General features: G+C 49.7%; 6 protein-coding genes across 6 annotated transcripts; 4 read left to right on the top strand and 2 right to left on the bottom strand.

Annotated features, from left to right (window-relative positions):
* The first annotated feature begins 11 nt into the window (after window positions 1-11).
* Window positions 12-1,424, top strand: EI90DRAFT_3070255 (uncharacterized protein). The gene is made up of 2 exons (XM_039061222.1): window positions 12-1,201; window positions 1,263-1,424. The coding sequence occupies exons 1-2, from the start codon at window positions 19-21 to the stop codon at window positions 1,331-1,333; spliced, it is 1,254 nt and encodes a 417-aa protein (XP_038912807.1). The 5' UTR covers window positions 12-18; the 3' UTR covers window positions 1,334-1,424.
* Window positions 1,425-5,393: 3,969 nt separating this feature from the next.
* EI90DRAFT_3070242 (uncharacterized protein) lies at window positions 5,394-6,046 on the bottom strand. The gene has a single exon (XM_039061221.1). It carries the CDS (start codon window positions 5,712-5,714, stop codon window positions 5,457-5,459), a length of 258 nt encoding a protein of 85 aa, XP_038912806.1. The 5' UTR covers window positions 5,715-6,046; the 3' UTR covers window positions 5,394-5,456.
* A 450-nt stretch (window positions 6,047-6,496) lies between these two features.
* Window positions 6,497-8,908, bottom strand: EI90DRAFT_3018625 (uncharacterized protein; the record flags this gene model as incomplete). Its single annotated transcript, XM_039057242.1, has 12 exons — window positions 6,497-6,542; window positions 6,592-6,648; window positions 6,690-6,859; window positions 6,916-7,071; window positions 7,126-7,296; window positions 7,353-7,736; window positions 7,796-7,858; window positions 7,920-8,096; window positions 8,168-8,331; window positions 8,380-8,515; window positions 8,584-8,757; window positions 8,819-8,908. 12 exons carry the CDS (start codon window positions 8,906-8,908, stop codon window positions 6,497-6,499), a joined length of 1,788 nt encoding a protein of 595 aa, XP_038912805.1.
* A 619-nt stretch (window positions 8,909-9,527) lies between these two features.
* EI90DRAFT_2868868 (uncharacterized protein) lies at window positions 9,528-9,895 on the top strand (the record flags this gene model as incomplete). The annotated part of the gene is made up of 2 exons (XM_039053843.1): window positions 9,528-9,632; window positions 9,698-9,895. Coding segments are annotated over 2 exons (303 nt in total), but the record flags the coding sequence as incomplete, so codon positions are not given.
* Window positions 9,896-10,057: 162 nt separating this feature from the next.
* On the top strand, window positions 10,058-10,492 carry EI90DRAFT_2857125 (uncharacterized protein; the record flags this gene model as incomplete). Its single annotated transcript, XM_039053777.1, has 1 exon — window positions 10,058-10,492. A coding segment is annotated over one exon (435 nt), but the record flags the coding sequence as incomplete, so codon positions are not given.
* Window positions 10,493-10,633: 141 nt separating this feature from the next.
* On the top strand, window positions 10,634-11,299 carry EI90DRAFT_2820577 (uncharacterized protein; the record flags this gene model as incomplete). The annotated part of the gene is made up of 1 exon (XM_039053571.1): window positions 10,634-11,299. A coding segment is annotated over one exon (666 nt), but the record flags the coding sequence as incomplete, so codon positions are not given.
* Between the last annotated feature and the right edge of the window lie 3,007 nt (window positions 11,300-14,306).

Raw genomic sequence — 14,306 nt, 5'->3', positions numbered from 1 at the left:
GGCATGTCTTCAGGATGTATGCGAATGCGCAGGTTGGGTAAGGGACAATCTGTCCTTTTTCTCGCCCCTCCTGATGTGGATCGCAAAATCCGCAAGTTCTCGAAAAAGATCCATGGAGAACGAATCGGTGTATACGACGTTCTTTCCTGGTCCATCAGGGAGACATGTTCCAGCCTAAGGCGTTATAGTTGTGATTGGAGAGAGCAAGGCATTCATTACATCGACAGGCAATGCGCATGGAAAGAGTTTTGGACATCCTACATCCGCCGCACCTCAGTGTTAGAAAAATATTGGTTGAGACCCGAGTTGAAGTCTCTCGAGGAAATGTATGGGGCACCGTCGTCCTCCGGGCCACTGGAACAGGAACCGTCCCATCCGGCAGCCGATTGTCGCGAGATCAAGCAGAGGAGTGAGATTTTCTCGTCCTCCACAATGAGTTGGCTGGTGAAAATGGCAGAAGAGCAGGAACGTGAAGTAGTCCACGAGTCTAGGCGCGAGCCGGAGGACGAGGAGTCACTACCACCTTTACGACCTGCTCGCCATCACCTCCATCCTGATGTCGAATCATTTGTGCACGATGGTCAAATACCACCATCTTCTCGTGCTTTCGTCTCGCTCTTTTCTTCAATCCCAATCCTCCCTCGGTCTCAGCAAGACACCAAGTGGTCACGCAACCTTCTTGCAACCAGCGACTTCGTCACCACAATCAAAGGTTCGAGTGCACACAAAGGCATCGAGTTTCTTCGGCCTGTGAACTGGATACTGTCTAGCATTCGCGGATCGATGCTCGTGGTGTGCAGTCCTTTTGAGGTGAATGAGTTGCTCCCAGAAATTCGTCGCAGCGGCAACGTCAGGTTGCACGTGTACTCTCCAAGAACAAGTCAGCCGATGAGGTCCTTCGATGATCTCAAATTTTACACAATTCCGTCCTTACCGACGACGTGGACCTACACGGAGAGGCTCACAGTCTCGCAGCTCAATATATTCTCAGGCCAGATGTACATCAACAACTTCGAAACGTATCTCGAACTTTGCAATTTTCTGGGCGTCAACACCAGTCATGATGGGAGGAACGAAGTAGAAACACAAAGTGATGGTTTTGTCCTACCCAGGAAGCGTACTCGGGAAATGAGCTTGGTCTGCCCCTTTGATATTAGTCCCTTGCCTTTCATCCGCAAGCTAACGAGTCTCCGGAGGAACGGTGAGTTGTTCCATCTGATTCTAGCAGCTCGAAGTACCCACGCTAACACGCCACGCTCAAGGAACGTCCTATGCCTCTACTCATCTTGGACGAATTGTGAATGGAGCATTCATACAGCCAGAGGAGTTTTGATGGAATACGCACCATTACTGATCATGTATATAATTATCCAGCTTGCAAATTCGCAGCTAGGCGTATACTTGTACCATTGAATGAGCTTGCGTCATGAAGGTCATGTTAGAGCCTCCCGGCCAGCGGAACCTCACATCCGATCCACTGTCACACGCGTGCAGACTGTGAATGGTATTGTCAGGGAATACTGCGCACTGGCATGTGCACCAAGGGTCCCACAGCAATCCTACAGTGTGGGTTGCCGTATTACGTAGAAAGGTAGCGAGTTTACGCTCAGTGTCGAACGTTGTTGAACTTACTAATTACGGCTACGTGAGTGCACGTCAGTCATAAAGACCAACACGAAAGAGAAAAGGAAAAGCAGCCAGACGCAAAGCATTGGACACGGAAGAGAATGTCGCAACGCGCAAAAAATCCTCGATCAAGCCGCACTGCCAGCAGCTCCGAACTGGCTCCCTAGCCTCGTCAATCTTCACGAGCAACTTACAACGACATCACTCCCTTCCAACCCTCTTCATTCTTCACCGACCCCCTCTCTTCCACCCCTTTGCCAACACCACCCTTAGCCAACCCCAACCCGCTCGCAATCCCTTCCCCACCCCGAATGCCCACCATAAGGCGTGACCACGTTGACAGCCAAATTTCCCATCGCTTTCGATCTCCTTTATAGGATTTTCTATCGTCCCCCCACGTTGAACGCCGAGAAATGAGTCTTATGAATTGTAGAACCGGCATAATAGTGATTGGCTGATGCGAAGGGGATTCCTCCTATGAATCGCGTGACGCGATGATCGAAATCTCTCAGAGTGGGTGCCAACTTGGAAAGAGTTTCGAGGTGGACTCGGAGGTAGGGAGGATCCCAGCCTCTACTACCTCGGAGGAAGAGGTTTCCGCCCACTGGATGTCGCGGTACAGGATCACTTTTCTCGTATGGCTAGAATGGGAGAAATGAAAGAAAGAAATGAGAAGTCGAGTTTTCCGGGGAACGGTGCGGTAGAATGGCTACTCACATTCCCAAAAACGCAAATACTCGACAACGCACACTTATCGCCCCCCTTCCTCAACATACAACGACAATACATTCGCTCCCAACGAGGACCCTCAGAGCCGGGGTTGAGGAGGTGTTAGGGTTACAGTGTGAGAATTCTAGTGAATAGCGCTCCAATGACGCTTCTATTTGTGTTCTGAATTCCCGATTGACACTTACAGCTCTTAACAAGGGCGAGGTATCTGTGGAGCCTGAAAATGCATACAACAAAGAGGAAATGCACTACTCCGGACGGTGTAATGGTGTCCGATGACCGGGGTTCAGATGCCTTCACCACGAAACTGACGGCCAGAGATGCCGATTGCAAGGCCATCGTGCCCATAATAAATACAGGTGAGCCAAGTTACTCCGAGTACGTTGTTCGGTTCATAGAAAACGTCATCATCACGTCATCATCACTATTCCTATTCAGAGCCCGGAAAGGGACCCGGCGCGTAAACAAACTTGGATTAAACCGCAGGAACCTTGGCACCATGACTTTCATCCATTTATAGTCAGGTGTAAGAACTGGTGGCCGTTCAGTCCCATTTTACCTCAGAATGCATGTTTGATGTAAGCGACGCAACAATTTCCAATGACTGTAGAAAGTCATTGGGGGCTCGCCATCCGAGCTCTAGACTGGGTGCTCTTGTCATGGTGAGCATTCACATTGCAGTTGAATGAGTGCCGAGCGCTCTGGGGACGTTGCAATCACTTATGAGAATGCTCCCCAACTAGCTGGGCACAAGTGATCCCACCTTCCGTGCTGTAGTAAGTCTGAGCGCTTTGAACAGTAGGGTCGCTCATACGTAAGTGCAACATATACGCGGCTTGATTCTGAGCGATCTAAGAATGCCGGCCACGCAGTGTTGAAATTCGACCCCTGCTTGAGACAACCAAGAGTTATTACGGGGACCAATGGAATGGGGCCCCCCATATATCCAGTCGCTCTGGTAAAAACTACGTTTGGCAGTAAGATTTTGGCTCGATGTAAACAATGGTAAATGCATGCTGTTCCAATGGCCTCAACGGCAGCCCTGCGGCTTCTATGTCGCAAACCACATCCCCCCACCGCTCGATCCAACTGCCAGGTTTAAAACCCTGGACCGCAAAACATTTAGAGTCACCCGGTACCCAGTTTCGCCACATCGGCGAATACTACCACCGCTTCGGTATCCGCATATACGGGTGCACATGTGGTGCGACCACACACCACACAGACCAGGGTGCACGCACTACAGGTATGCCCATGGCCACACCTCAGAAAGCTTAGACATCTATTGGGCCGTAGTCCCCAATCCAAGGGGAAAAGGAGGGAGCTCAACGGAGTTTGGAGAATATCAAAAATCGACGTCGAAGCAGGCGTATAACAACAACTGGGTTCTTTAATCTGCCAAGCTTCAGAAGACCAACGGCCCAGTGCTTGAATTCTCGAATCGGGAACAACCCCGAGAGCTGCCAAAATTAGACGCTCCTCTTAAGCGAAACGAGTTGGCCAGCGAACTCCAAGGTACGTAACTGGTGCAAAACCAAGAACGTGTAGGGGAGCGAACCACCGTGACATGACGAACCCAGAGATGAGGGGGGAAAAGGAAAAGAGTCATCTGGGATGACGTTCAAAAAATAGGAATCGGATTGAGCGGATGACTGCAGTACTACCATGGATCCAGCGGTCAGCTTTGGCGCCGCAACGTCAGCTGGGTCTCAAGTACAACCCGATGCCCATTGTCACGCTGTAACCTAGTTGGTACGTAGTGGATGTTCCGTGTCGCGGTTCATATTTCCCAATAATAAACCCAGCGGTTCGGGTTCAAACTTTTACTTTCCATGCGCAAGTCCGGGATCGCTAATAAAAGAGCGCGAGGAACAAACACGATCATTCTCAACTAACAAGCGCTCTTTAGTTATGGATGCTTCCATCGTCGCTCGTGAAGTTCTCGCTCACGCAAACTCTGCTAACTTCTTGGGTCCCATTGACCCCGGTTTAACCGTGGCTTACCGCAGTGCAGCAGTGTCTAATCAGACTATACGCATGGTGATCGCCAACGCACCGGCCGAATTCGGTTTTTTTTTTTGGGAGTGATCACCGTGACCGACGTCGGTCCATACGGTAATCAGCGTGCCGCGCCATTTAACGCGTGGCGCGAATAAGACGTTCGTCCTCTTTCCCCTCTTGCATTGTTCGATTCATCACTTACAATGTTCGGCAGCGCACCAAAGTGAATGGCACGATGTATCAAATCCAACTGGGTAATGCCCCCAATGGTTCTGGCACCTGAAACGAAGAAATTGTCTTGCGGACCAACTGTACGCTTTAAATCCTCTGAAAAACGCGTCTGGTCTCGGCCACCATTGTGAAGGTACGTGGCCAGCTTTCTTCGTTGTACTGGACCTCAGTCGTCGTGTACGTTTCAAGAGGACATGGTCGAAATTCATGAAATCGAGTATGGCTGGACTTACGCCGACAATCGTAACTGTTCTTTAACTTGCGATTTCTGCACCCAATGTTCAAGGAGAGCTGAGTCGTGGCTCCAAAGGAGACCAAGAAGGTTAAGATGTCTCTTTCTCTGGAAAATAGTAAGCGAGCGGGCGGCGGTGAGGATTCATTTCTCCTACTTCTAGATGATGTCGCACTCGAGGGGAGTAGTCTGATGGAAGAAGCGGGTTTGGCCTTCCATGTTCTCGCAGCCGGACTGGGACTCGGGGCGATTGCGAAGCAAGAAACGTGGGGGGAAACAAAGGAAAGGACAATAACTGCTGGAGGAATGAGAAACTCAGGCGGGGTCTCGACTGAGGGCGACGCCGTTTCGAGGGCCCCGCCGTTGATGGTGAAGGACACAATATGAGAAGAGTAAGCGGGTAGTGCCGCTTCAGGCAGTGTGTTCCCCAGTTATTCAGTGCGCCTTAGCTCTCGTGCAATGACCATATATCCCACAACACACAGTATCTACCACATTCGATATCCCTGGATCTCGACCCAAGCGAATGTAAAAGTCTCTTCCACAGGCTCGGGTAACGTGAAGGATAAGAAATCGATGTGACACGCCACGAAGGTCCCCATAACGTTCAATCGAGGCATCGACGGCGCGAGGGCCCTTAACCACGCTTTCGCAGAATGTTCGCACAGAGCAAGTCCTGTGCGGTTGAGGGTTCAAGTCTTCGGAGTGGGCACCCGCTCCTGTACCGCTTGCCATGTGTGTGGCCGATGACGCACGAAGCGTTGAGATAGCAGCGAACACAGCAAGAGATGAGGCGAGGCCGTGGAAAATCGGCTACTCGGTCGGCTGGGAAGTGACGGGACCTCTGCGAATGAAGGATCGACACCAGATGGGCCAGGAAACTCAATCTCCCCATCAAGCTATTAAGTAAAGCCCAGCTCTATCAGGAAGTTCATTCTCACATAGACAAGGAAATTCTTCGACCAGGGTCGGCTCTGGAAATCCTGGAGGCCTAATCAAGTTAATGGGTGGACACGGATCCCAGGGAAGATCGAAGATGCAATGGGACATCGGAGCTAGTAGCAGAGATAGAAGCAAAGGACAGTGGTGGAATTTGATGGGTCGTTGAGAGAGTTAGGAGTCCAGAACCGACTTGTTATCTCCCACTGAGATGGATGGGATTCGTGACTAGCTAGGGACGAAACGTGTGTGGAGGCAGGATGCTGCTTTGTTACCTTGCTTGCAAGGTCACTTTCCGGGTCCACAATTCGTGGGAATTTTACTTTTCCCACCCTGTGGTTCTCTCTTCCCATTGGCTATTGGGTTTACTATTGATTGTTCGTAACTATCTCGTGATGTTCTCACGTTGCCTCTCATGATCGATCCTAAGCTCTCTGATATCTTTCCCGTATCTCCTCGTTCACACTCTCCAATATGTTGGTTGCCTGAACAGCTTCTCATCAAACACTCACAAAAGTCGGATAGTATCACGGCCTGCGTCACGAAAACCGGCAGACGCTCTCATCAGCTCTTGAGTGCTCCTGAGCAATTAAAGCAATTAGAGCCCAGGAGAAAGGTACCCCCTCTGGAGTGCTCCCGAGCATCGATTTGCTCCTGAAGTGCTCTGGAGTGCTCTGGAGTACTCTGGAGCATATATTATACTCGATCTCACTGGCTCAGTCTATACATTGTAGACAATTAAATCGTCGTGTTGTTTCGTTGCAGAAAGAGGGATTGCAAAGTTCTATATACAGGAGATGTGACTAATCATCGTCTCTAAGTATCTGAACCACCTTCCCTCCCCCATGCACGCTTCTGGCAGCTCCGCTTTGGTGTCTACAATATACTTGCTGTTGGATGTAAATAATAAAGTGAAGTGGAAAGAACTCACAAGGCAGCGTTACCAAGCGATGATGAGATGTTCAACCACTCCTTGGGTCGCCTCTCACTCCATTGAATGATCCAATCCAAATGGCTCTGGTATATGTTGAAGAAAGAGCTCCCACTGAACTCCGTCGTGAGATGTCTCCCGGTCTCCCATTCTTTCAGGGCACATTGGATCTAGGAGTAAGGAGAGTGGCTGAGAACAGGAGGGAGAAGGGGGCGAACACACGCACTGCTGTTAAGGAAAAAGCCACAGTTGCCCTTGGCATCTTTTCAAATGCCTTGATGTTTCGGTGAAGAGAAGCCTCCCGTCGCCTCATAGTCGGGGTGAAAAATGCTAGGATAGTCTCCTGGATGCAGGGGTGCTGAAGCGCTCCCCTGCACTTGTTCTATGTGACTTCATAAGGTGGAATTGGGTTCAGTTCAGAAAAAGAGGTGCATACTGTTTCGGTGTCGTACTCTGCAAAACAGAAGTTTTCGTGCTGCAGCGCTGCACTAACAATCTTGCGATTGACATTCTCATCATTGGTTTCGGCCAGATGCATGTGTTGTCTGACACTGGCACTAGCTGCTGTCTTGAAAATCCCCCGAAATCTTGATGCAGTTTTTGTAACCTAAGTATGAAGATTGACATTTTGGGACTTATGGGCAGAATCATTGCAGCTCGTACCGTCAGGATCATGTCTCCGGTTAGATTAACATTTGCTAAGTGGTGTTCTTGAAAGGCTTCTGAGAGTGCGTGAGTTGCAAATGACTCATTCTCATCGTGCACCGGGAATGGTTGGTTAAGTAGAAGTGAAATATGATACAGTTCGAATGCAGTTTTGAGCACTGGGACCATGAGAGAGTCCGCTGTCTCATTGGTCCTGCTTTTCCACTCACGAAGCGTTGTGCATGTGCGATGCCATGTGATATTGGTGCCAGAATCTGGGCATCCAGAGAAATCCTCAGTGGATGCTTCAAAGGGTGGTGATTGTGAATGTTTCAAAGCAGTCGGTTCGAAAGAAGGCGAACGTGAATGTTTCAAAGACCGCCCTGAGTTGGGAGTTTGTGGCTGGTAATCGCCACAGTGCTTCAGAAAAGAATATGAAACATAATTTTGTCCACACGGACCTTGATCTGGTTCCAAATATGATCCATGGGTTGTCCCATAGCGAGTGAGTTGACCTTTACCCCCTATTTGTTGTCAAAATATTAATATTATGACAGACGGCAAGTTACAGCTATCCAAACCTACCCGGCGAAAATTCTTTGTAAGTGCGGGTGGGGCCACATGTTCATCATCATCTGGCAGCGAGTGGCTGAGACAGTCCTCAGAGTCTGGGAAGAATTGCGATGCAGAGGGCATGGAGTCACATGTATTGGTGGCAGTGTCATGTGCAAGGCCGGTGCTTGATGGATTCACAAGTTGGTTCTAATTAATTAAAACAAGGAAAATCAGTAGGATGAGAAACAAACCCAAATATGTAATGGTCATCCTCGCACCTCACCACCCCTTAGCCATGCATTTGGCACTGTGCTTGTGGTGACACGTGTACTGTTTTTCTGAGATATCCTCTGTTTTCTCCTTTGATGATGCTCTTCATCCTCCTGTCTTCGCCATCCAGCAATCTCTTGTTCTTCTGTGTCCAATGAATCGATAGCTACATCTACGAAAAAATTCAACTCAAAATAACAATAATTCCACGTTGACTCACCAGAATCACTCATACTGATGGCAAATCGGTCGTTACTCCACACACTGGCCTTTGAAGTCCGTGGCATTGCCTTCAAACCCTCATTGCTGGAATCCTTGTCACCATCATATGGATGTTTGCGCTTTCGGTTTGGGTTCTGATGACATTGCGGAATCTTTGAGTCAGTGATGATATGCACGCAAAAACATTCCAAGTGGCTCGCACCTTCCGTTTTCCTGGAGTGACCAGTGGGTCACCCAGCCCAATTTTTCGTAAAAGCTCCTGATTCTCCTCTATATTGCGCCGCCTATATTCTTCCCAGTCATCACCTGAATCTCCAAGCTCCAGTTGCGAAGCGATATTCCTCAAGTTGCCTGTGCCATCTGACTGACGGGAGTCCTGAAGAGTAAACCAGCTTGTGTAAGTATGGAAGAAAGTATAAGTAAACCAGATTTCGAACCTTTTTCTTCAAAGTTCCACGACGTGATGCCCTCTTTGTTTCTGCTTGTGCCAGTGCCTTTTCAGTTGGCCTTCGTTCCCTTCGGAGCATATTTGAGTGGGATTGTTGCAGGACGGAGCCAAGTATCAACAGTGAGAAGATTTTCACAGAAGGACAAGGAAGAAGCCCTTGAAAAAAAGGGGGGAGGACAAATATTAACTAATCGGGAAAATTCGAACTCCGCACGTTTCAGCTTCTGGGTCACAATATGCCTTCACCCGAGTCCACTAGCATGGGCTATGCACACAATTTATGGTGCCGTTTCTGCCGAGCTGGTCCTTTCAAAACAGATGGAGGCTTGAGGTCACATATCCGCCAGAAGCGTGCCTGCCGAAAAGCACGATTAGTTGCTGCTAGTCTGAAAAACGCCCACGGCATTGGTGTGGCACAGTCAGGATGCATCCCACCAGTCAGTTGTAGGAGCCACGCTAACCCAGAACCCGGACCTGAGGGGACCGAGGCCCAGGAGCCTGAGAGTGGTCCAGGACCTACTCTTTCTGGCCACGAAGATTATTCCCCCGGTACCAAGCTTGAAGCTAGCCGACAGAAGAAGTATATGATAGAGCGAGTAGACGGGGCAGCAGCAATCGTTACATCTACATCAAGAGATGGCAATCCAAGACCACAAAATCGGTGGGAAAGGCTCCTTGCACAGGAGGATTTCGAATATCCCTACTTCCCTTGGTGTTCACTCGCGGAATCGAACCTCGTAGATTGGCTGGCATCTAGTGGGCTCTCTAAAGCAAAGATCGACAGCTTCCTACAACTTGAATGGGTGAGGAATCCTCTTCGTGCAATGCTGTATATATTCAGTGACATGACTCACCACTTGCTAACCAGACCCGGGACCATCCTTATCTGCCATCATTCCCGAGTGCAAGCAATATGTTTGAGAGGATTGAGACCTCGATGCCAACGGGCCCGGACTGGTTCAAGACAGAGATTACCTTGTTGGATGCGCCAACTGAACCTCAAACATTCTTCTATCGCGACATAATCGACTGCGCCAAGTTCCTCTACTCCAACCCATCCTTTCAGGAAGCCATGAGTTATGAGGCAATGAAAGTTTTCGAACTTAAGGGACAAGGTCGATTGAGGATATATCATGAGTTCATGACTGGAAAGATAGCAAATAAGTTACAGGTGTGGCAATTAATAAATCTAAGTATACTTATCTTATGTCCGTGGTGATAGATTTCCATCCCAACTGGTACTGGATTCATCGGAGTAATGTTGGCATCGGATGAAACACACCTTACCAACCATAGTGGGAATAAAACTGCACACGCTGTCTATATGTCCATTGCCAACATTGACAAATCTGTTCGTCGGAAACTCACACAGGGTGCATGGATTGCGATCGCAAAGATCCCAGTCTCAAAATTTTCAAGAACTCACTTTCGAACAAAAGCAGAGGATGCCAGGATGCCAGGGTTGCTCCAAAGTATCCTGTTCCATCGATGCATGTGGATTGTCCTTGAGCCACTGTGCATGGGGCCAATCTCCAAGCCACATACTGTGATCGACCCATTAGGTAACTTTCGCCAGTGCCTATTCTTCCTCGTTGCTTGGATGGCAGATCTGAAAGAACAGTGGCTGATTGCTGGGTTGGGTCACTCAGCCTGTCTGAAATGTCTTGCTGTGACTGCTGATTTCGAAAAGCCACATGCGTGCAAGAAAAGATCAGGGCAATCGACACTCGAAATGCTGAAATCAATCCGAAATTGGTATCCAACAGCGGACACGTGGCAGTTCTTCCTGAAGGCCAAAGAGCTTGGACTGGCCGGAGTTGAGAATCTGTGCTGGGAAGGGTTGGCTATTGACATCTGCAATGTATTGTGTGTGGATGTCTTACATGGAATCCATAAATTCTTTAAGGACCATGTGATGGAGTGGCTTACAAATACGATCGGAGAAGATGAGCTTGATCGGCGTATGATGGCTCAGCCTCATCGGATCGGGTACCGTAACTTTAACACTGGTATATCTCACCTTTCCCAATGGACTTGTCGAGGAAATCGAGACCTTGAACGGCACATCTTGCCCGTTATTCTAGGAGCCGCAGGAGCTATTCCCCCCGTCATTAAGGCCTTGCGATCTCTGCTAGATTTTACCTACCTTGCCCAACTCCCAATGCACAATGAAACAACCCTGCATAAGCTCGAAGAGGCCCTCCAGAACTTCCATGCCACAAAATACATTTTCATTGCCAATGGCTCGAGACGAGGAACTAATGGCAATGTTATCATTGAAGACTTCAACATCCCAAAGCTTCACATACTCCACCATTGGCGGGATAATATAATTGCATCTGGTACCAGTGACAACTTTTGCACTGAGGTCGGGGAGGCTCTACATAGGGTTGGACCAAAGGCTGCATACAAAAGTACGAACAAAAAGGAGTATGAAACCCAAATGATTCGGTACTTTGTTCGGTCTGAAGTGCTTCAGCTTTTTTCAGCATATTCCGAATGGCGTTTGAAGAAACAACAGCAGGATGGCACATACCAGGGTGTGACAGAGCAACGTGTTTCCCAAGGTCAGATCACTCTTTCAAGGCGACCTCACATTTCCCTGCCTGTTGCCACTGCCGTTGAGAAATTTGGTCTCACGGGCTTCATCTCATCCCTTCACCGGTTCCTCGAACTTGGAGATAACGGGAGTCAGCGACGTGCCCGCTATAACTATAATGCACCAGCACCGTGCAGATTTGAGAAAATCCTGATCTGGACTTCATTTCGCCTCGATCTCCCTCTCCCAAATGAGTTCTATGACCCTGTGTCAGAACGGATTCACTGCAACGCTCGGGATCCCATACTGGTCGAGTTAAATCCAAATCGGAGAGATATCCAGCGTGCGTACTACCTATCTAAAATACAACAGCACCCGCGTGCAATGCTAATGTGAACTGGCAGGTTTCCGCATGGCCACTATCCTCCTATTATTCTCATCACCTGCATCTAACTCCAACACACTTTATGCCTTTGTTGAATGGTTCTCACCCTGTTCAACCCCGACTCCACACGCTCAACTTTATGAGATTCGAAAAGAGTATAGAAGTTCAGGTGAACGCGCCACTGGGATCATACCGGCCTCCTCCATACGGCGTCCATGCACCCTAGCTCCAGTGCTGGATGAAGAATGGAGTCAAGACATTATGACAAGCGAGTGTTATCAGAAAGTGGATAGATTTTATATAAATTGTTTCTCGAGTCACTTGGATTATGCCTTCTATACATCCTTTGAATCTTAGTAATATTATCATCATCACCAATGAGAAAACTTGCCTGTGATGTTGGGGAAGAGGTGTCGGAGAGCAGGAAACCGCGAGGGCAGCGAAAGTGTAGTTACTTGATGGCGAAATGTCAATGTGTCCCTTCTCCGTGACAGCCCCAGGGGAGCCGAGTCCTCAGGCTTACCATTGGTCAGCGCCACAGGTGAAGAAGTGTCAGAGTGAGGCTGAGAGGGAGAACCAGCAGCGAAAGCGCAGTTGCTCGATGACAAAGTGTCAATATGTCCCTTCTCCATGACGGCTCCAGAGGAGCCGAGTCCTCAGGCTCACTGTTGGTCGGCGCTGCAGGGGAAGATGTGTTGAAGGGAGCCTGAGAGGAACTGGAACTGTTGGGCGGTGAGTCCGAGGAGGTGCCTTCGCGAAAGCGTAGTTACTCGATGGTGAAGTGTCAATGTGTCCCATCTTCATGACAGCTCCAATGGCCATAAGAGGAGCTGAGTTTCACTGTTTGTCAGTGCTGCAGGGGAAGTTGATGTGGGCTGGGAGAACGGGGACCATCGGACAGTGAGTCCGAGGAGCGCCTTCAATCAATCGATCGGATGTCACGTGGCATGAAAATTAAATCCGGAATCACTTGGGAGCTATAGGAGCTGTTGAGAGCTTGGGAGTATGCAACCAATCTCCAGAGCACTCTCGAGTGCTCTAGAGCCATACCGGTTTTCGTGACGTGAGCCTCCATAGTGGATGCTATCTCAAGCTCGAGCCCACAGGCATCTCAATGTGCATGATGCTCGGTCTTCCTGGATCCGAACCAATCCCAATGATCTCTGCCTCTCCAACCGTATCAATGGTAACCGCACAATCAGCACCCAGGTCTCTAAACTTCAGAGCTTTGCCCTCGATGCCCTCTGTAATTGCCCTTAGCTCTTTTGGCTTCAACTCTCGGGTTCGCGATGTGTCAAATAAGCTGCTCTGAACTCCTGAAGCCATTGCATGTGGCACCTTAGGGTGCCATCACCTCTCGTTATTCCAGCCGACTTCCCTCTCATCACTTTGGACTGGGCAGCTCGCTCTATCGACAGCCAAGGTCTCCAAGATCTCTCACCCCATTCCAGGTTGCAGTCAGATCTTTTTCCTGCTGAACTCGCTTTAACACAAGACCTTAGACCAGCATTCTTGCTCATGAACTCCGGACTTGTCACGTTCTCAATATTACCAATAACGATGCTGGGCCCGAGGCTGGGAGGCCTAGGTTTGCCCCATGTGCTCTGGACTCTGTTAGAATGGGGCTGATACAGACAACTCCGGAGTGGAATTGGAGACTTAGCGTGGAGGGACCTTGGCCTCAGCGACTCAAGTGGAGCGCTGTGCCATTGCTGTTTGTCCATTTGGTCCTTAATTTCACAGTAGGTGAGCAGGAAGTCTCTAGGGGGCATTTCAGGTCGATTTCGGACTGAACCCAAAAATGAGTATGTACAAGTGCCGATATATATAATGGAAGGGGCAAAAGCACAAGGAAACAAAGGGGAACTGAATCGGAACGAAGACGTCCGAACGGGAACAAAGGGTAGAGGAAGCGGAGCGGTACCGAAGGTCATAAGGCAGGACCTGTGATACGTCCGAAAGGAGGTAGGGAGGGCGAGGCCCAGAGGGGCAGGAGGATGAGGAGAAGTGGGAATGATGACTAACTGGCTAGAATGGGAAGAAGCAGTAGTCCAAATAGGGATGAGGGGTAAACGCGAGAGATACATTACAGGCAGTGAAAGTGCCGAAGGCGATCCGTGAAGCTCGGAGGTTGCGGAGCTTACGGAGGTTACAGAGGCGGGGTTGAAAGTCCAAGGGATATTGGCAATGGTGTTTACGTAGTATGAGGTCACCAATGCAATGGACTAAGACCGAGGTGGAGTCAAAGTCCGAGGTCGGGACTATGACGGAGGCTCGGAGCAAAGGTATGAGCGGTGTCCGAGTAGGAAGTACGGGACAGCTGTCACGACCATGCATCCTGGCCCGTTAGCCGCCTGTCCCTATGCTGCCCGAGCCTATTCCCGCTGTGCGAGCGCAAGTGCGAGCCCCGACCTCAGCCCTATCCTCCCTGAGGGCCCCCTGCTCACTCCCCCACTTGCCCCTAGGCTCCCCTACACTTGGCCAACTCCCCCACAGCCACACCGACCTCCCTGCCCGAGTCCACCTCTGGCACCGACCTAGCGTGACTCCGCG

Source organism: Cantharellus anzutake (genome assembly GCF_015039405.1).
Source record: "Cantharellus anzutake strain C23 chromosome Unknown EI90scaffold_46, whole genome shotgun sequence".
In the NCBI taxonomy this organism is placed as follows: domain Eukaryota; kingdom Fungi; phylum Basidiomycota; class Agaricomycetes; order Cantharellales; family Hydnaceae; genus Cantharellus; species Cantharellus anzutake.
Note: the sequence above shows the minus strand (reverse complement) of the source record. Positions and strands in the feature narration are given on the sequence as shown.